The sequence below is a fragment of the Schistocerca americana genome, chromosome 11 (genome assembly GCF_021461395.2).
Source record: "Schistocerca americana isolate TAMUIC-IGC-003095 chromosome 11, iqSchAmer2.1, whole genome shotgun sequence".
Classification (NCBI taxonomy): Eukaryota; Metazoa; Arthropoda; class Insecta; order Orthoptera; family Acrididae; genus Schistocerca; species Schistocerca americana.
Window position 1 is genome coordinate 199,741,005 of NC_060129.1, and position 23,266 is coordinate 199,764,270.

At 40.4% G+C, this 23,266-nt stretch overlaps 1 protein-coding gene across 1 annotated transcript in view; it reads left to right on the top strand.

Annotated features, from left to right (window-relative positions):
* The window catches only part of LOC124553556, a 439,905-nt gene that overhangs the window by 265,566 nt on the left and 151,073 nt on the right, over window positions 1-23,266 (top strand). Inside the window, exons 35-36 of the mRNA XM_047127403.1 lie at window positions 11,300-11,359; window positions 21,144-21,236. Coding sequence (XP_046983359.1) covers window positions 11,300-11,359; window positions 21,144-21,236 — 153 coding nt within the window. The remainder of the gene's footprint in view (window positions 1-11,299; window positions 11,360-21,143; window positions 21,237-23,266) is intronic.

A 23,266-nucleotide genomic window follows, 5' to 3' on the forward strand; every position in this document is an offset into this window, starting at 1 on the left:
CTATTGCTTCGTGGAATTTTGTGAAGGGCTTGTTGGTGTTAGTGAACCATAATGAAGCCCTTCCATTATAGTGCCAAATTCAAGAGGGGAGTTATTTCTTTTGCGGAACAAAGTTCTAATCTTGCTGCAGGTCTGCGATACGGGATTGATGAGAGCAACGTCAGGCGATGGTGACTGCAGAGAGACAAATTACTTGAATGTTCAAGTAGCAGGAAAGCGTTTAGTGGGCCAAAGTGTGACCGATATCATGCACTAGAAATGATTTTAGATGAATTTGTTAAGGAACAGCATCGGAAATTACTGCCTGTGAATGCCAAAATTATAAAAATTAAGACACATGAAATTGCTAGAGAAAAAAAAAATTGAAAATTTTAAGGCTAGTCGCAGCTGGATTGATCTGTTAATGAAGCGCTCGGGTTTTTCATTTCGGAGATGAACTTCAGTTGCACAGAGGCTGCCGAAAAATTATGAAGAAAAACTTGAAGAACTTCAGTGCTTCATAATTAGGCGGCGCACAGAAAAGCAATGCCTTCTTGGTCAGATAGGAAATGCTGACCAAACTCCCGTATGTTTTGACATGCCATCAAATTTTACGGTTGAAATCAGGGGGTGAAAAACAGCGGACGTCCATGCTTGCTTGCAATGCAGATGGACATAAATTACCCCCATACATAGTTTTCAAGCAAAGGACTTTACCAAAATCGGAAGTGTTTCCAAAAAGTGTAATTTTGCAAGCAAACGACACTGGGTAGTTTTCGGAGGACACGGTGCTGGACTGGATTAGGCGTGGTTGGAATCGTCACCCTGCCAATGCTCGGTTTACACAGCTTGTTGGTATTAGATGCGTACGCAGGCCATACAACACCTGCAGTAAAATGAAAAGTAGAGGAAAGCAAAGGAACTCGGCAGTAATTCCAGGCGGGAGGACGTCAATTCTGCAACCACTTGACGTCTGTATGAATAAACCATTTAAGGACAAGCTTAAACGCACGTACACAAACAGGCTTTCAAAAAGCGACAGACAACTGACATCGACATGATGTGTAAAACGCGCAAGTTTGTCGCTAGTGTGCCAATTGATTTATGATGCGTGGAAGTGTGTTCCAGATCAGGCTGTGCAACAGGCATTTAAAAAATGTTCGACATCCGATGCACTAGATGGTATGGAGGATGATGCTCTGTATGAAGAAATGAGCAACAAAGATTCGAGTGATAGTGTTTCAGAATCATGACTGATATTTTAAACATCTCATTTAAGATGTATTACAAATATAATAAAATTTTGTTGTAAATTTCAGCGTTTAATTTCTAAGTTATTTTCATTCTTATTTTATAAGTGTTGCTACTCTGCATTGCACAGGGTAGAAAAGCATGGAGAGCTGCATCAAACCGGTCTACCGACTGAAGATAACAACACACTCTGCGTTTGAAGTCGTCACTAAAAATCTACTACGAAAATACGAGTGGCAAGTCTGTTTGCGATGTTTGTCAATATGGCCAATCCTATGTTATGAATTTTTTCCTACCTGTGACAAGAGATGGTTGTTAATAGGAACTTTTATGAATCGTGAATCACATGCAGTTGTGCAGTATTCTCTTCACCATAAGAGTAATACGAATGTAAACATTGTGCTACGTATTCTTTCGTGTTTGCTGCTATCTCATTTAAATCGTGTGTGCCTAATAAACTACGAAACTAGAGTGAGACAACAGCAAACACGGAAGAATTTACGTATCGTGTCAAGTTTATATTCGTATTATTCTTATGCTGAATAGTGATGCAGTCAGAAATGAAGCACGGCAACTGACCAGATTTTTAAATCTAAGATGACTAATTTCTGTGCAGAATGTAATGTACTAAAGAAGCGTCTGCAAAGGTTTTCAAAGGGAGAAAAATGTTCGCTAAACCATCGTTCGGAACGTGTTCTATCATACGTTGTCTATTATTTGGTTCTTGTTGAGCATTATCATAGAAAGCAGCAGTGTAAGTAACTACAAATAGCAGTATCTTTCCCTCGTTTCGCTAGTGAGACAATTCCTCTCTTCTTTTTTTTTTTTTTTTTTTTATTGTGAGCGGCAGTAGCGCGCACAAAAGCGAGCTGCGCCGCGAGCGGCGACAGGTCGTAAACACTCATTATCAGAATGCGACGAACAACGCATGACACAGTACAGTAATGCATTTTCAGCTAAGAGTGACGTAAACACCTATAATAAAGAGATCGGCACTTGTCAGATCAGAGCAAAATAAGCAATCAATTCAAACCAGATGAAGCACGTGAAAAAGGAAGGGTACCTGTATAAATACGGACGGAGCACCTGGCGCATAGCAATGGGTACCTGGTAAAGTTTGACTGCTAAGCTTATGACTCGAACTAAACTACTGTAGCTGTATCTTCATCCATTCAACCTAAATTGTGTCTCACGTTACAACGGACCAACCTTCTTTCGATTTGGAGGGGCAGCCTGAAACTTTCCTCTCCCCTTGAATTTTGAGTCTCAAATTTCGGGTTAGGCTTAGATACAGGAAATTTTTTTTTTCCTCGATTTTGAGTCTCATTTTTCAGATGCGGCTTAGATTTGAGTAAATACGGTAGTTCAGGCCACAACTTGGAGTTAAAAAGGCTGCACCCGAGTGTAGGTCGGGCTGCGATTTTCTCGACAAGTGAGCCACCCGTCACTCGAGAAATGGGCTCGTCGTGCACAAGAACTGTGTACAGATGTCTCGTGGCGTGCCTCTCTGCTGGTGCAGCCTTCTGTTGTCAACATCTGGAGTTATTTTGAAAGAGACATTTGGGAACATAACAGCTGCTGTCACGAATGGCTGAGCTAATATGCTCACATTGACATAATTTTGTGTGTATACTCATTAGATTTCACAGTTTACTGTAGTTATGCTACAAATACATCACGGCGTGTTCAGTGCACAAGTTTTGAAAGTTCAAGAGGAAGAAATTGAGCAATAACTCACCTCACACTTTTTTCTCGGGACAGTAATTGTACCATCTGTCGTTATTTTAGAATCTGTAATGTTTCGAACACGTAAAGTAAATACCGAAAAAAGATATTGAAGCTTGGTCCTTTTTTAGTATGTATTTCTCTTGAAGATACATCAGTTAGACATTTGCCAGTAATGGTGTAGAAAATCTTCATAAATAGCCGGTTTCCTAGGCCCTACGTGCTTCTAACTGACCAGTCTCCAAAGTGTTAGTACGTATCGTGCAACACTGGCCTCGAAGGTCACCCTATTTCTCAGTATGCAATATTTGTGGCCGAGAGGTTGTATGAAAGACCTCGTACTTGTGCCATCTCTTCCAGCAGCAGCAGCAGCAGCAGCAGCAGTGAATGCAGTAACTGCAGACGTGCTCGCAAAAGTGTGGGGCTCGTTTGACTATCATCTAGCTGTTTGTCATGTGTCCACTGTAGAGTACACTGAACATCTGTGAGAGGGTATGGAAATTTTGATCCTAATCGGTACGAATAATCGTGTAAAACATAAACCCTTCAAAAATGGGATGGTTCTTTTGAAAACAAAGCTTTCTAGCGTAAGCTAACTTCTACTCTGAGTTTTGTGTAGAGGATACAGTCTGTTGATACTCAATTAATGATTTGAAAATGCTCTGTGTATGTAGTGCCAATGTATTTCTCATTTACAGACACGCTATATTACTCTTACGAGTCTACCTTTTATTCCTTCTTTGTTTCTTCCATTGTCAGTTACTTAGATGCCCGTGTAAGAAAACTCGACTGCTGCATGCATTGCCTCATTTCATAATTAGATTCCCGCAGCATCATCTGACTCAATTCAGCTACACTCCATTACCATTGTTTTGCTTTTATTTATGCTCCTCTCATAACGTCTTTTGGAGACATCCCGTTCGACTGATGCTCCGTGCCCTTTCGTGCCATTGACAAAATTGCAGTGTCATCAGCAAATCTTACACGTCTCATCCCTGTCCCCTAAATATAAATTTCACCTTCGTTTTCTTTACTGCTTGCTCGATGAACAAATCAAAGTGCGTAGGGGTAGGATACCTCTCTGTCTCGTTCCTTTCCCAATTGCTAACTCTTTGATATCCTCATACTCTTATAATTGCTGCCTGTTTTCTGAACTGCACTTTATCCTTTTATAGCTCCAGAATTGTGAAGAATGTATTCAGCGAGACATTGTCAAAAGCTTTCTCTGAACATACATATGTTTCGTATGTGGGTTTACCTTTTTCAGTCTACCCTCTAATATATGCCATAGTCAGCATTGTCTGTTGTATTCCTACATTTCTCCAGAACACAAATTAACTCTTGCATGATCAGCTTCTACCAGTTGTTCCATTATGTACAGTGGCTAAATTGCGCTCGAGAAATGGAGGTCGTACTTGAGCAAAATTACAACGTTATTTTGTTAATGATTGATCGAGCTCATGTTCATTTGAACAGCACGGTAGATCGACAGAACTGTCATTATCGGGCCAGTGGAAATCCAAAACTAATGCGTGGGAGATCATTACGTAGTGAATGTAGTGAATGTTTGGTGTGCTGTAACCAGTGCAGATGTTATCGGTCCATACTTTTTCCGAGGCGATAACGGACACCGTGTAACTGTTATAGATACGGAACATTGTAGGCAGATGATCACTGAATTATTCGTACCTGAACTAAGAAGAAAATGTATTCCTATACAGCGAGTTTGGTTTCAGCTGTGTGGGGCCACAACTCCCATAGCAAGAATGTCGGTGGAAGCTATTCAGACTGTTTTTTGTGGTCACGTCATTTCCCGAGTTGGTGACATTAGTCGGCTTCCTCGTATCCCAGACCTGTCCGTGTGTGACTACTTTTTGTGGGGCTACCTCAAGTCACATATATAAGAGTATAAACCGGGTACCCTTGAAGAACTGGCAGTTTTTCAAATTGACAGTGATGGAAAGCTTGAGAAGGACATTGTTGAAAACAACTGTCACCTGGGGGATGATGTTTTCATGCATTAATTTTGTAAAATGGCACATCATTTGGCTATTATTCTGTAAATAAATTTCTAAGCACTTTTTATTATTATTATTATTATTTTTATTAAATGTCGGTCCTTTGTGCCTCACCAAGTACGAGGTGTGTGAAAAAATGTTAATGTGTCCGACAAAACGGCATGTGATCTGGCAATGCTGTGTTGCTCTACTTGTGTAGACCAGTGTGTTCATCCCTTCCACCTGCTCAGTCCAAGTTTCAGCTTTGTACAGTAGTCACACGGTTTCTGAGAGCGGCATCAGTGAAGGTATGATTTTGTTGTGTGTTACGAAAATGAACAGCAGAATTTAGTTCATCATCCCGTGAAGTTTTGTGTCAAACATGGGAAACTTGCGAATGTGGCCTTTGAAAAGTTTGAAAGGCCCTGAGGGAACACCATTCCTTATCGAGAGCACAACTTTTTCACCGGCACAAATAATTATTGGAAGTCTGAGGACACGTTGAAGGTGAACCTTACTCAAGGAGATCTACAACTTCAAAAACCGACCGAAACTTCGAACGTGTGCTGCTCTTGTGAGATAGTTCCTTTGGGACAAACTGTCAGCCGAGTGTTTTACAGAGATTTCCTCGAAAGGCTCAGAAAGAGGGTGAATACGGTGAGGGCAGCCATTGTGACAATTGGCTGCTGCATCGTGACAACACCCCGTATCAGACGGCCACATCTGGCACAGAATTCTTTACCTCGGAAGGAATTCCCATTATTCCACAGGCCTCTACTCAACTGATCAGAGTCTTTTTCTTTTCCCGAAACTGAAGAAGTCTTAAAATTTTCAGCACTGCTGCTGAGACCGGGAACAGTGACTCTGCTGGTGTACAGCTGCCAAAGGAAAACACTTTGAAGAGGACAGTGTAGTTGTTTGAAAAAAATTAAAACTTGGTAGATAAGAAATTAGTCACACGGTTTTTCTCACACACCTCATAGCAGGACTCAAGTAAGGCAAGTACATCCTCTCCAACGTACTCTTGCATCCGACCATCCTCACTGTCTTAACCTATGTTGTATATCTACATATATTCTCTGCGGGTTACTGTACAGTATATGGCAGAGGATACATTTTAATAGTATTATAGATTTTCTTTCCTATTCATTTTGTATACTGAGCAAGCGAAAATGACTAACTGTATGCCTCCTAATTGCTCTTTCGCTGTTCTTTTCTTCCCCTGCAAGATGTACTAACATCGTAGCATACTGGTTGCAGAGTCTTCTTCAAGTTTGGGTTCTATAAATTTACCTGATATCATTTCCTGAGAACTGTTTCGTATCCTTCTGAGGATTCCCATTTAATTCCCCCCAGCATTTCTATTCCACTTTCCTAGGGGCTATATCGACCCACTACAGTTCTCGCAGCCCATTTCTGAATTTACTTGATAAGTACTGCAAACACTTCCAAAATGTCCCAGAATGATATGAAACATTTCCCCCTTTTTATGGATGGAATTGCATTATTCATCTTGCCAGTGTCATTACGTGTGTTCTTTTTTTAAAAAAAGAAAAAATCCTCATCCTTCCCCTATATATGCTTTTGGATTCTCCCACTCTCCTTTTCCACTGCTGTAGTTTTTTCTTCATATTATTCATACCACATTACATTTTTGTATCTGCTTCTCTCTTCACCCATCAATCTCCTCTTTAATTGGCAGAGGGTTTATCTGTGTTCTATCTTTGACTTCATACACTCTCACTGCTCTGCTTTCATCTTTGCCTCCCATCATACTTGGGGCAGATTTTCTACTCTCTACCTGGGCTCTGAGTGACATGTCCTTAATTTCCAAACTTCCCAACTTATCCCTCATCTTCCTTGAGGAAGATACAGCAAGTATTGAAACTGGGTACTTGTTTTTCCATTTTTAAGGGTTTCTATTAGCACATGATTCGAATTTTGCAAATACGCTTGACAAATGTTTCAGTGTCTATAGTTTTGCATATCTCGAATCGTCCTTAAAAAATGATTTGTTATAACAGCGGTATCAGGCTGTAACGAGTCAACGTTCACCTTGTGTCTTTGGCGAATGATTTATTATAGCTGTAATATCAGGCTGTAATGAGTAAACTTTCTTCTTATGTAATATTGTGATATAAATGAAAATGCAAAATAATACTTTACCTTGCCTTCCTTTTTTTCTTTTTATGTAAAATGAAGGAAAGGCAACCACTCACCTATAGCTGACTCATGTACGGCACATAGAAACATGCAACAGAAGACTAACTCATTAGCTTTTGAGCTTTTGCTCTTTCTCTAGTGGGAGAACACACATCCACACACTCAAATACACGGACACCGAATTGCACGTCTGTCGCTGTGGCGAGACTGACTGTCGATTATTGATAACAGCTGTCTGTGCCGAAAGAGATGAGGTGTGTGTGGAGTAAAACTCATGACGGGAATGGGGGCTAGCGGGGTAGTGAGAGGCAGGTCTTTCAACAGGTGACTCGGCATTTGCACAACGAGACAAATGGAGTTCAGAGGGTAGTGCACATAAGATGTAGGGAGAACGAGAGTGGGTAAAGGGGGGAGGGGGGGGGGGGGTTGGAAGAAAGGAGAGGCATGTGGCGATGGAGGTAGACAAGGAGGGAAGAGGGAAAGGGAGGGATTGTGGAAGGAGAAGCAGTACAAGGTGTAGGTTGAGAAGAAGTGGTGTGGATACAAAACAGATTGGGGAATGTAGAGTGAGGCAGTGTGTAACACCTGCAACGCCTCTCCGTGTTAATAAACCAAAATAGCTCCCAAATTAGTTCCCATGCCCTCGAAATATAAATTCAGAAAATATCACAAGCCCCTCCACAAGTAGTAATTTATGAAATAGAAATAAGAGACAAATAGAGGGAAATTTATAGTAGAAAAATAATAGAAAAAGAAAAGAATTTTAATCATAAATTTTGGAAGCATAGGAGGGGGGGGAAAACGATAGAAATGGTTAAATTATTAGTTATTCTTATATATGTGGAAATCAATATTATAGTCACAGAACGTAGGTCTTGAACACCAAAGATAGCGTTTACTAAAGTATAAATAGACATACAATGCAATTATGATACTCCAGTCTCTATCCTCTAGTCTGTTCGAAGTCAATTAGGACGTACAGCTTTAGGAAGCAACAACAGGAGCTTTATTAAACCAGGGCGCAAGAATAAATCGTGACGAGATTGTTTTTTGGGAAGCATTAATTTCAGATCAGAATTAGAACTTTTGTCATATTAGAGGAACGGGGAGGTGATCAATAATCTCTCTGTCTTTAACGTCACTTCGTGTGAAGATTTAAATATTTTACGGAATTAACGATTTTTGGATAGATTCGGACTTTGTATTGTGATAGTGGAAAAGCTTTACTTCACACGACTAGTAATCATAGTTCATGACAATTTATGGATATTAAATGGGAACAATCCTTTTATCGAAAGTGACAGAACATTGTTTAGTATCTCTGATATCGATGGTATTCCAGATTAGATACTTATTCAAAGAACCCCTTTGAATGCGATCGTGTGAATGAACTGATTTATTAATAATTATTGTCAAATAAAATAACGTGTGAATTTGAAACTGAGTATTCGTCTTTAACTTCACTTCGATTTAGGTTCATAAATAATTAGGTTACGTGATTTTGACCAAGAATAAACTGCAGACTAGTAACTGAAACAAGTGAATGAGAATCTATTGAAAACACTAGTATTAATTTACTTATGGTTTTTTCCTTCAAAACTGGGAAGACAATACGTGTAGTGACTCACTGGGTTTAATTTAAGAACTAGCCAGGATAAAACAAAACCCCTCAATACCAGTCAATGTATAGATAAATTAACATTCCTACTTTCATGCAAGATACGGAAGTTGGGATAGAAAAAAAGGGTTGCTACAAGTGGGAAACAGGTTAGCAGAGGGTAAAGCTAGGGGGATTGTGAGAGCACAGAATATGCTGGAAAGAGAATTCCCACCTGCGTAGTCGAGAGAAACTAATGCTGGAAGGGAGTATCTAAATGACTCACATAGTGAAGTAGCTGTTGGTCATTTGTGTTGTGGTATGCAGCATGTTCACAACTGTGTGTTCAAGTTTGGAGTTTGCCACACTTTGGCAGTGGCCGTTCATGAGAGTAAGCAATTTGTTTCGTGTCGTGCCCACATAGATTCCTGTATAGTAATTGCAACACAGTAAATAAATAATGTGGCTGATTTTGCCCTCGGTCCTGCCTTCTGTAGGGTACGAAAAGCCCGGTGCCAGACTGCTGTAGATGGTGATAGGTGGGTGTAGGTGTCGAGTCTTGTACCTGGTTCGACTGCAAGGGTGTGAACCGGTGGGGTGGCTCACTCGGAGCAGGATTGGAATACGGATGGACGAGGATATTCTGTAGGTTGCATGGGCAGCAGAACACAATTTTTGGTGATGTGGGTAGGACATCGCCCACGCCAAAGCGTGACGAGAGGTAGTCAGAGCCCTGGTGAAGGACGCGGTCGAGTGTTTCGAGGCTGGGGTGATACTGATTGACCAGACGAGTGCTAACCGATGGCTGGTGTCAGAGGAGGAGATGACATGGTAGATCTGTTTATTGATGAGCTGAATAAGAATACTGTCCATCAGTAAAGACTCTGGTAAGGCTATAGGTAATTTTAGCAATTCCAATACTGTTATCTCCACAAGTGCTTATCAATAACTGTCAGAGCAAAACCCCTGCCAGTTTTTGTAACAGTTGTTGGAATCACAAAAAAAGTTGTGGATCCATTCCAACTGCAACATGTTGCAGTTGCAGAAATATTAGCAATGTTCTCAATGACGTGAAGTGAGTTTTCGGTTTCGTACCAAGTAATATTCTTTGTATACTTCCATAGGTTTCCCATAGACATATTTTCATACTTACAAAAAGAAAGACAAAAGCTATATATGCACAGATTGAGATTTCTGAAAGTTTTGTGTGTAGGCCTTGAAATCGCACAATAAACAGCTAATTTTACAGTTCCTATACTTCATATAATAGGGAGCACTGTAATTCCGAGTGATACCTGGGAAATCCAGAATTGGTAGAAGCTTGACATGTGTGTGCATACACACACGTGTGCATGCTCTCACACACCCACACACACGCACATGCGTACATATATTCTGTCATCAGTCATTTTCAACTGTATTAATGCAGTTTGCAATCTCTCCCTCCGTCCTTCTTCCATCTATTGTCCACATTAAATGATACACAGTCCAGCTAATTAATAAGCAAAGTTTTTTTATGAAGATTTGGGAGGAATGAAAATTACAATAAACTTTGAAAGCTTACTTATCTTGTCACGTTGATATGGCTCCAGTTCTTTTTGTTAGGGGTCTGATTCCTGAAGCTGAAAATTTATCGTAAGGTCCTCATGATTTGTTTTAACTAAATAAATTGGAATTATCATACAATGTAAACTTTCACAGCCGGTATTGTCTTCACTTAAAACGTCCGGGCTGGTAGGCCGTGGTCAAAGTATAAAACTGTCTCCTGACGTTTCGTCTCCGACTGCGGGAGACATCCTCGGAGGTAAAACGGCGAACTGCCTTGGAATTGTTGCAGAATTTTTTACTTGAACATACTTTCCACTGATTTTCTCGCTTTTTAGTATATCGTACAGAGTTTTGGTTTTCCACATTAACAACGCAGAAATTACATTGTCCGCATCTATTATACAAAAATACATCCGGTCACATCAGAGGCAAGCTCTGTGGAAATAACAATATTCCAAATGGCTTACAATTTTTCGTAGCAAATGAATTCCTAATTGTTTTCATTATTAATTTTAATATTATTTCATAAATGAATCCAGAAATAAACATGCTAAACAGCACAGGATTGGGTAATTAATAATAGAAATTTTAAGTGTGCAAGTAATCTCTAATTTCAAATGTTTCTAAGAAAAATAATTTTTACTGTACATTCGGAACTAGTACTTATCGATTATAACATCGAAACTAAAATATTTTATAAAGAAATTCCTTTTCATAAATTTTAGGTTGAAATATATTATACAGTGTATAAAATGATATGAAAGTTTTCAGAAAAGCAGCCGAGATAATATTGACCAGTCCAAAATTTGAAAAATAATACAGATATCAACAATTACTGTCGAGGAAAACTAATGCTAGAGGAGGGTGTCCCATTACAAGTTGTTGCAAATATCAAAGCTCAGTCACAGGAACTGATTTGTTTACTACATTATATTTTTTTAGTGAGCAATCATCGCGTAATGAACGCTAAGTATATCATCATCAGAATCACAGTGATGAAAATTAATATTGTTTAATTTTTCTCATTAACTTGTTGCAGTCTGAGGCACTTGCCGGTGGTCCACTTACCGTCAGTGACCCGCAGAGTATTAAGAAAGAGGTATGTAGCTGCTGCGTGTCAGCCTTGCTTGTCTCTGTAACGTTGTTGGCAATTGTCTAATTGCAGGCTACCTATATGGGTGTGAGTGAGGTGGCGGAGGTGCAGTATACTCTTTACATGTGTCATTTCCATTTGTGTAATAAATAGAATGTAATGTTGTGGAAATTATCTGATCATTGATGTTGCAATAACAAATGTTGCAAGATTTCAGTACTAAACAGAAACGCAGAAAGAAAATATCTCGCTTGTAGTGATGAATCCTCCACACTTAGAAAGTGTAACATCAGCAGAGCCATTTTTAGCTTTCTTGCTACTGCTCTCACAGCACAATTACACACACTACATCTACATCTACATCTACATCTACATTGATACTCCGCAAGCCACCCAACGGTGTGTGGCGGAGGGCACTTTACGTGCCACTGTCATTACCTCCCTTTCCTGTTCCAGTCGCGTATGGTTCGCGGGAAGAACGACTGTCTGAAAGCCTCTGTGCGCGCTCTAATCTCTCTAATTTTACATTCGTGATCTCCTCGGGAAGTATAAGTAGGGGGAAGCAATATATTCGATACCTCATCCAGAAACGCACCCTCTCGAAACCTGGCGAGCAAGCTACACCGCGATGCAGAGCGCCTCTCTTGCAGAGTCTGCCACTTGAGTTTATTAAACATCTCCGTAACGCTATCACGGTTACCAAATAACCCAGTGACGAAACGCGCCGCTCTTCTTTGGATCTTCTCTATCTCCTCCGTCAACCCGACCTGGTACGGATCCCACACTGATGAGCAATACTCAAGTATAGGTCGAACGAGTGTTTTGTAAGCCACCTCCTTTGTTGATGGACTACATTTTCTAAGCACTCTCCCAATGAATCTCAACCTGGTACCCGCCTTACCAACAATTAGTTTTATATGATCATTCCACTTCAAATCGTTCCGCACGCATACTCCCAGATATTTTACAGAAGTAACTGCTACCAGTGTTTGTTCCGCTATCATATAATCATAAAATAAAGGATCCTTCTTTCTATGTATTCGCAATACATTACATTTGTCTATGTTAAGGGTCAGTTGCCACTCCCTGCACCAAGTGCCTATCCGCTGTAGATCTTCCTGTATTTCGCTACAATTTTCTAATGCAGCAACTTCTCTGTATACTACAGCATCATCCGCGAAAAGCCGCATGGAACTTCCGACACTATCTACTAAGTCATTTATATATATTGTGAAAAGCAATGGTCCCATAACACTCCCCTGTGGCACGCCAGAGGTTACTTTAACGTCTGTAGACGTCTCTCCATTGATAACAACATACTCTCTTATCATAGAACACACTATGACCAGAGTGATACTACCTCTCTCGTACACAATATTGGTGCCAGGTGGATGAAGACGCTTGATCCTTGTTCTAACAGTTGAATTTCTTTTTCTGAAGAAATTGTTAGTTATCACTCCAACGAAATTGCATTCTGGTGACTCCCATTCTGTCAGTTCTGTTACCTTCTTGTTGCTAGGTTTTTAAAACCTGACAGAGTGAAATAAAAAAAATCTAGTTTGCATATTTTGGAAGGTATGCAGAGTTTTCCGACACTGAAAGTGTGTAAAAAGTTGGTACAGTGGGCACATCGTGTCATTGTTGAGATGTTAAGTAAATCGTCAGACATTAGAAAATGTTTTCTGTGGGAATGCATATAGGACAGGTTATACAGAAGGTAAACTAATTATGTGACCTTTGTTCAACACTTCATTTTTCTCATATTTTGAAATATCAGAAATAAATCAAATATGCAGTGATATGCAGCTTTATATTTACATCTAAGCTTTAAAACAAATAAATGAATGGTAACTGACCATTCAGTGTTCACTGTACATTCACGAAAATGTTGGCGTGTCAGAATTGCTAAGTGACAAACTGTAAATGTTCCACTCTGCACAAGTTCATAATGTAAAGGATTATGTGGAGCACGAGGTAATTTCTGAGTGGGGTAAGCATGATTTTTTGTAACAAATTGCAACCTAGAATGTAGAGTGTGTTGTAATTTGCTTGCAGGTATTGTTTGAAGCGTAGGGTAATACAGATATTACATAAGCAGTTGTCAAGATCAGTTAAAAATTAAATCGTTATCGATATCAAAACATAACAGTAGAAATGTGGATGGCCATTTGTGATTTATGAAGTTACTACTTTATATAACATTGTGAGATTACACTGCCAGTAAGTCACCTTTCAACAGTAACTAATGTTTTCAGTCATAGTGACAGGGTAGCATTGTTAGCTCAAATACTCAATGCCCAGGCAATGATTCTTGCTGCCATTACAGTAATATAGTCACTACTGAGGACTGTTATTGTTTTCAATCCAGCTGCTCCTTCATGGAATCCAGTTCCTTGTGAAATAAGTGTGTGTGTGTGTGTGTGTGTGTGTGTGTGTGTGTGTGTGTGACAGAGAGAGAGATATCTTGGAGACATAACTTCTTTGTACAATTCAACTAAACATGGTAATTTTTGTGTCTTTTCAAAAACTGCTGGGAGGTATATTAATTGTGATTTAGTGCCCTGTTAGAATCAACTTTTTTCCTTCATAAAGAATGTTTTGGTGGGGCTGTGGTCTCTGAAAATCGGATCAATCAGAAAGTTGACAGTGCTCATTCTTATGAGTGATTTACCTTGTTAACTATGTTGAGTAAAGCCATTTTTGCTCATGTGCTGTTATTTGTTGGAAATGAACATTAACCTCACATTATTAACTAGAAAGAGATCAAGGATTTGTATGTAATCCCTCATAATCCACGAGTCTGTCCTGTAAGTGACAGTCTATGACTGATGATGTGCTGTACATGAAAGTATTAAGTGACTGTATTAGAATAGAGACTGATGTAGACAGAATTTGTATTTAGTGTGACGAATAGCAGCTTGCTCTAAATGTAGCAATGCTGATAAGTAGGAAAACTAATCCTGTAATATCTGAATATTGTATTAGTAGGTCCGCTGCTCGATACAGCTATGTCGATTGAATACGTAGGTGTAACATTGCGAAGCAATATGAATTTGAATGCGCACATAACGTCGGTTGTTGGGAAGGCAAAGAAAAAGTCGACTTTGGTTTATTTGGAGACTTAAAGGAAAGAGTACTGCATGTATGTAGCAGACTGTGTACGTTCTGACATGCTGTTGTGTTTGTTACTAGTAGGTCCAATCAATATGTGAGTATTACAGAAATCATATGTGAAGTCATATGGGAATACCTGCAGGTAAGAGACATTCTTTTCACGAAACAGAATTGAGAAAGCTAAGACAGACTAAAGAACGATCCTACTGCTGTCATTGTACATCTTGTGTAAAGATTCCAAAGACAAGATAAGAGAAATTATGGTTTGTACAGTGGCATGTGGACACGCGTTTCTTCCTCTCTCTATTTGCAAGTGGAACAGGAAAGTGAATGCCTAGGACTGGAACAAGTGTGCTCCAGAATCCTCATACGGTGGTCTACAGAGTATTTATGTAGACACAAAAGCTGACACGAATGTGATCCTGGCTTCCAGTTTTTGTTGAGCTCTCTTAAATTGTCACAAGGTATGTGCTTGCCTAGGTTATCTGTGATGGTTACACTCTTCAAAGGTTGCTTGCAGCTAGATCTTGTCCACTAACTTCACAGATTCTGCTTCCAAAGGTGGACCCTCATGAAATAGCTATGTTAAATTCATTAATGATTAGTTGCACAGAGAAAATCATGAACGTCTTTGGGGACATTAGTGGGTGTATTCAAAAGTGATTAATATATTGAAAGGAGAGCTCCAAAGTACTCAGTTTTCTCCCAGACAAAATACTGTTTTATAAATGTTTTGTAAATAAAAAATGCTTTTACTTGCTGCACTGTATTTTATTCTCCCAGACGCGTTTTGCCTTTTTTAACTTCAAGGCAGCATCGGTGGGATCTATAATGACAGTTATGAAACGCTTTTGTTTTAGTATGTATTATTCGTAGATTATAAAACTGTTCACTTCTCACTATCTACTTTTATTCATTTATTTACTCGTACGGCATATACAAAGGGAATCATTCTTACATTAATTACAATATGCTTACACAACTATGGAAACAATACTCTTTACAGGTGCTCTTATAATAGTATATAACATTTCAAATACTTTCGAGCCACTTAATGCTGAGTCACTGAATTTGTGCCTGTCTTTCAAATCACCATCATTTCTGTACACTTCACACACAAGTAAATGGTCCATTGTTTGGATTTCACCACACCCACATTCAGAGCTGTCTGACAGGCCCCATTTCTTCATGAGCTGCTTGCCTCTGCCGACACCTGTTCTTAGGCGGTTCAAAGTTGTCCACAGTTTCCCCGGAAGGTTGAGTCCTTCAATCTTCTTGTTGTGGTCGTCCACCAAATTGCAGTTTTTGTGTGCACTTGCAGCCCATAGTTCCTTCCAGGTTGTTTTTGAGTTGAAGTTCTTCACCGATTTTCCAGAAAGCTGTCCTGGATTTAAGCTTGTTTATAGCTGTTAGATCTCCGGGATAGGGAGGTCCGGGTTGTCCAGGATTTTTTGGTATGTTCTTAGGGCTCTATGTTGGCTAGGACAGGGAGCCAGGCTCAGGGGGTGGCCCCGAGTGTTCTCGAGATTATTCGCACTTTAGCTACGTGTGCACTTCTCTCCCAGACTGGTGAGCAGTATTCAGCTACCCTGTAGACAAGAGCTAGTGCTGATGATGTCCTCAAAGTGCTTGCCCCACATCTCCGTGTCATTCCAGCCAGTTTTGAAAGGATACCGTTGCAGCATTTTAGTTTCTGTTTTGTGTCTTCGAGGTGTGCGTTGTATATTAGAGTGTGATCTGGTTTCACGCCCAAGTATTTAGGCTTATTCTCGTGTCTGATCTGCTGTCCATTCATAGAAGGCTGTAATTTTCTATGCGCTTCTCTGTTGTTAAGGTGCATTATTGTGCCGGTTGTTTTGTTGGGGTTTGGGTGTAGGTGTCACTTGGTGTAATACGTGTTCAGGACTTCCAGGTCTGCATTCATTGTTCTGTCGAGATCTCTGAAATTTTTTACTTTGATATGCAATAGCCAGGTCGTCAGAGTATGCAAATTTACGTGATTTGGTTTGTGGCATGTCAGCTGTATATAGGTTGAAGAGAACAGGTGCTGGTGCTGAGCCCTGTGGCAGACTGTTATTCAGAACCACGCTCTTGCTGTTCGTGCCATGAAGTGAGACTGATTTTCCTGCATGTTAACATGTTCTTGAGTAGTGTGTAGGTCTGTTTGCATTTTATGTATCTAGTTAGCTCGAACAATAGCCCTTCGATCCACACTGTATTGTAACCTGACGTAAGATCTATGAGAACCCATCCAATTTCTATCTTGTTTTGGAAAACTTTCTCCGTGTAGGCTGTAAGGGACAGCACTTGATCGCAACAATTTCTGCTCGTTTGAAAACCAGCTCGGTACGTTGGCGCCAATGTACGGAGTTAATCTAGTCAGTAATAGTCTCTCAAATAATTTTTATCTGTGTAAATAAGTGATTATGTACAGTTCTTCACGGTTTTTTAGTTGGCATCAGCGTTTCCTCTCATTCGGTCACATGGAGGTCGAATTACTGCTCTATTTACAAAACATAAGCATGTTTTTGTATTACAAACATTTTTGTTTTTATAAAATATATTAATAGTCAAACAGAGTTTGGAATATTTGTGAAGAGTTAAAAATTCTTTTGGGTATTGAATAAAGCCCCCCCCCCCCCCCCCCCCCCCATGAACCATGGACCTTGCCGTTGGTGGGGAGGCTTGCGTGCCTCAGCGATACAGATGGCCGTACCATAGGTGCAACCACAACGGAGGGGTATCTGTTGAGAGGCCAGACAAACGTGTGGTTCCTGAAGAGGGGCAGCAGCCTTTTCAGTAGTTGCAAGGGCAACAGTCTGGATGATTGACTGATCTGGCCTTGTGACATTAACCAAAACGGCCTTGCTGTGCTGGTACTGCGAACGGCTGAAAGCAAGGGGAAACTACAGCCGTAATTTTTCCCGAGGACATGCAGCTTTACTGTATGATTAAATGATGATGGCGTCCTCTTGGGTAAAATATTCCGGATGTGAAATAGTCCCCCATTCGGATCTCCGGGCAGGGACTACTCGAGAGGACGTCATTATCAGGAGAAAGAAAACTGGCGTTCTACGGATCGGAGCGTGGAATGTCAGATCCCTTAATCGGGCAGCTAGGTTAGAAAATTTAAAAAGGGAAATGGATAGGTTAAAGTTAGATATAGTGGGAATTAGTGAAGTTCGGTGGCAGGAGGAACAAGACTTTTGGTCAGGTGATTACAGGGTTATAAATACAAAATCAAATAGGGGTAATGCAGGAGTAGGTTTAATAATGAATAAAAAAATAGGAGTGCGGGTAAGCTACTACAAACAGCATAGTGAACGCATTATTGTGGCCAAGATAGACACAAAGCCCATGCCTACTACAATAGTGTAAGTTTATATGCCAACTAGCTCTGCAGATGATGAAGAAATAGATGAAATGTATGACGAGATAAAAGAAATTATTCAGATAGTGAAGGGAGATGAAAATTTAATAGTCATGGGTGACTGGAATTCGTGAGTAGGAAAAGGGAGAGAAGGAAACATAGTAGGTGAATATAGATTGGGGGGAAGAAATGAAAGAGGAAGCCGCCTTGTAGAATTTTGCACAGAGCATAACTTAATCATAGCTAACACTTGGTTCAAGAATCATAAAAGAAGGTTGTATGCCTGGAAGAATCCTGGAGATACTAGAAGGTGTCAGATAGATTATGTAATGGTAAGACAGAGATTTAGGAACCAGGTTTTAAATTGTAAGACATTTCCAGGGACAGATGTGGATTCTGACCACAATCTATTGGTTATGAACTGCAGATTGAAACTGAAGAAACTGCAAAAAGGTGGGAATTTAAGGAGATGGGACCTGGATAAACTGAAAGAACCAGAAGTTGTAGAGTGTTTCAGGGAGAGTATAAGGGAACAATTGACAGGAATGGGGGAAAGAAATACAGTAGAAGAAGAGTGGGTAGCTTTGAGGGATGTAGTAGTGAAGGCAGCAGACGATCAAGTAGGTAAAAAGACGAGGGCTAATAGAAATCCTTGGGTAACAGAAGAAATATTGAATTTAATTGCTGAAAGGAGAAAATATAAAAATGCAGTAAATGAAGCAGGCAAAAAGGAATACAAACGTCTCAAAGATGAAATCGACAGGAAGTGCAAAATGGCTAAGCAGGGATGGCTAGAGGACAAATGTAAGGATGTAGAGGCTTGTCTCACTAGGGGTAAGATAGATACTGCCTACAGGAAAATTAGAGAGGCCTTTGGAGAGAAGAGAACCACTTGTATGAATATCAAGAGCTCAGATGGCAACCTAGTTCTAAGCAAAGAAGGGAAGGCAGAAAAGTGAAAGGAGTATTTAGAGGGTTTATACAAGGGCGATGTACTTGAGGACAATATTATGGAAATGGGAGCGGATGTAGATGAAGACGAAATGGGAGATAAGATACTGCGTGAAGAGTTTGACAGAGCACTGAAAGGCCTGAGTCGAAACAAGGCCCCGGGAGTAGACAACATTCCATTAGAACTACTGATGGCCTTGGGAGAGCCAGTCAAGACAAAACTCTGCCATCTGGTGAGCAAGATCTATGAGACAGGCGAAATACCCTCAGACTTCAAGAAGAATATAATAATTCCAATCCCAAAGAAAGCAGGTGTTGACAGATGTGAAAATTACCGAACTATCAGTTTAATAAGTCACAGCTGCAAAATACTAACGCAGATTCTTTAGAGACGAATGGAAAAACTGGTAGAAGCGGACTTCGGGGAAGATCAGTTTGGATTCCGTAGAAATGTTGGAACACGTGAGGCAATACTAACCTTACGACTTACCTTGGAAAATAGATTAAGGAAAGGCAAACCTACGTTTCTAGCATTTGTAGACTTAGAGAAAGCTTTTGACAATGTTAACTGGAATACTCTCTATCAAATTCTGAAGGTGGCAGGGGTAAAATACAGGGAGCGAAAGGCTATTTACAATTTGTACAGAAACCAGATGGCAGTTATAAGAGTCGAGGGACATGAAAGGGAAGCAGTGATTGGGAAGGGAGTGAGACAGGGTTGTAGCCTCTCCCCGATGTTGTTCAATCTGTATATTGAGCAAGCAGTAAAGGAAACAAAAGAAAAATTCAGAGTAGGTATTAAAATTCATGGAGAAGAAGTAAAAAGTTTGAGGTTCGCCGATGACATTGTAATTCTGTCAGAGACAGCAAAGGACTTGGAAGAGCAGTTGAACGGAATGGACAGTGTCTTGAAAGGAGGATATAAGATGAACATCAACAAAAGCAAAACGAGGATAATGGAACGTAGTCGAATTAAGTCGGGTGATGCTGAGGGAAATAGATTAGGAAATGAGACACTTGAAGTTGTAAAGGAGTTTTGCTATTTGGGGAACAAAATAACTGATGATGGTCGAAGTATAGAGGATATGAAAAGTAGACTGGCAATGGCAAGGAAAGCGTTTCTGAAGAAGAGAAATTTGTTAACATCGAGTATAGATTTAAGTGTCAGGAAGTCGTTTCTGAAAGTATTAGTATGGAGTGTAGCCATGTATACAAGTGAAACATGGACGATAACTAGTTTGGACAAGAAGAGAATAGAAGCTTTCGAAATGTGGTGCTACAGAAGAGTGCTGAAGGTAAGGTGGGTAGATCACGTAACTAATGAGGAGGTATTGAATAGGATTGGGGAGAAGAGGAGTTTGTGGCACAACTTGACTAGAAGAAGGGATCGGTTGGTAGGACTTGTTTTGAGGCATCAAGGGATCACAAATTTAGCATTGGAGGGCAGTGTGGAGGGTAAAAATCGTAGAGGGAGACCAAGAGATGAATACACTAAGCAGATTCAGAAGGATGTAGGTTGCAGTAGGTACTGGGAGATGAAGAAGCTTGCACAGGATAGAGTAGCATGGAGAGCTGCATCAAACCAGTCTCAGGACTGGAGACCACAACAACATTGAATAATGATCACCAGGTTGTGAAAGCAGTAGTCTGCCAGTTATGCCAAGTCTTCTGAAATCACAAAAGGCATTGAAATTTGTATTTGTACCTTTTTTTCCTTTGCATATTCCAGGTTAATCTCAAATTGGTTTCATTTCCAAATGACTAATAGGCAAGTACACAGATTGTGTTGAGTAGGACATCTGTGCAGGTTTATGTGCATGTCCTGGACTTTTGGACTTGGCCCTATTGTGGCAATTTTAACCACTGGCATCTGTTTCTAAAAACTTATTTTTCCATAGTGTGCCAAAATTTTTAAGTTTTTGTTGAAGGACTAGCAAATCTGGCTCTTCAGCTTAAGTAAACATTGTTCCAACGTTGCTTCTTTCCCAGCCAATGACATAGAATGTGATTCCACATAATTTTCGTTCACATTTTGAAGTAAGTTTCAGAAATTTGATGTTTTTTATGCACGTGAATGATTCACATAATTAAATTTCGAGTAGTGACATAACAAAACATGTTGCACTCCATGTCTCCATTACCCTCTACATTCCACACGAGGATGGCTTAAGAGCACAAAGAGGAACTTGCTGCTCACCAATGGCGATGCAGAATTTTCCCACGGAGAGAAGTTTTAACAGTGCAGAATTCAGGCTTTGCATTTTTTTCTCACTGTTTCTTTAAAATGAAAGCCTAGTACTGTATGGGACCTGTGCTTATAGTTTCAATTAACACTAATTGCTGTCCTGTTTGCAGGTTTTTGAAGATCCATTAGCAGTGTCAACGTTCAGCAGGTGTATCAAAGAGGATCCAGACTTACATTTTGAGGTGGATGCAACTGACAATGAAGTAAGTTTTAACATATATATATATCAGAATTCCAATATAACGGTAGTTGTGAGAGGTAATATTTACTGTGCGCATAGCATTTGATAAAGTACACTTCCCTCCGAGGTAGTTGCAAGTGTCAAGTGTGCCAGATAACTCGAACAGTATCGGTGGTGGACAGGTTCGGAAAACTCGGCCTGATGGGATTCACTAGTGCTCCGTAACTTTAAACTTTGACCATGCTTTGGTAACAACTCTACTGAGCTATGAAACATTGGGTTTCACAGCAATAGGAATAATTTTCTTAAGCTCTAAACTGGTTCAGCCTTGTACGTGCAACTTCATCATTGTCATGCACCGGTTACTTGTTGAAACAAACAGTGGTTTTTTGGGCAACCTCAGTGGTACCTGCCACACCCCAGCTGTATTAAACTCGATCAGTTAACCGAGGCAGAGCACGAGTCAATTTGTATTTCCTTAATAGGTCATTAGTACAAGATAATTCTCAGTCAATAAATCCTTAAGATTTCTTATCAGATGAAGACGTTGTTTGTGAGCATCCAGTCTAACACGGTCACAACATCCTTGTAGAGTTCTGTCACGGGCTGACCGTATCGCATCAAAGGCAGCCGTATCATATACCGGCTTGTAACACCTCCATTTTTATCCCGACCTGATCTGATCGAATAGCAGCCCAATATTTATTATTAACGTGACCATGAACCTAATGGGGATGGTAATTGGAATTGACTGCTACGGAATTTGTTACTTTCCAGTTCGTCCTGTTCATTACTATAATACTGAATGTATGGTAATAAGGAACACCAACACAGTTTTACTAATTACTAGCTTATATTCTTCTCAAAGCACAAAAAGGAGACAGCCACTGCCTTCGTCATACATATCTAATTACGGCTAATCTCAGCACAGGCTTTCTTCGTTTGCCATTATCATCACACGCTAATCCATCACTGCATCCGACACTGCAATCCAAAGTTAGGCCGGCGCGGTAGACGCAAAACTAAATATCGGCACTAGTAACGTCAATGATCACTTTTATAAAGATACTTCATCACTTTCCCGGTATTCATTTATTATTTAGGGGTCTAACCATGGTGATGGTGACACCCTTCTCGGTTAAAAACCCTGTATTCCAATAATGGCCTCCACACACACACACACACACACACACACACACACACACACACACCATTCCCGCCAACCACTCTGGTGCATCTCGACACTCGCTCTCGTAACACGTCACAATCGATTGTTCGCCCTATCTACCTGTGCTGAGTGCTAAGTTATAGTAAGGGTTTACGGACTCCTTACAGGCTGTGCTCAACTTGTGCACATTATTATATGTGGGGATGACCACCGACCAGCTGTCCGCTCCAACGAATAGCCACCGCCGAGCTGTGGCCGAGAGCAGAGTCGGTCACCCAGTGGCGGGACACAGTACCGCATGGATCTTTCCCTGAGCACCAGGTTTTCTGTACCACACAGATGGGAGTTACCACTGCAACACACCGTTCAGTCCCATAATCCTGTAGGCTCAAGCTCTGCTGGCCTTCGTCATCCACACCCACTTTTTGACAGTTCCCCCTGCTTTGTTCTGTCACTGTCTGAAACCACATCTTCTTATCATGCAGTGCACAAACTCACCAATGCTGGTAACCGTGTGTAGCATTCCTATGCTGTGTACATCCTTCCTCTGTCCGCAGGCCATCAGCCACCCTTCCCCAACCCTCCCTCTCATGCCCTGTCTTGTTTCTCTTCCCTCCCAGCCCACCTGACACATGCCACTTGCCAGTGTACCTGCTAAGCTGCAGTCCTAGCACTGTGTACAGAGTCGGCATAACTGCATGTTGTAGCTTTACATGTGTATGTGTGTGTGTGTGTGTGTGTGTGTGTGTGTGTGTGTGTGTGTGTAGGGGGTGGTCACCCAACTCACATTCAAAAAATGGTTAAAATGGTTCATCCAAAAGCTAACAATGTTTTTATTATATCCATAGTTTTCTGTATCTGACTTACAACAGAAGTGACTGAAA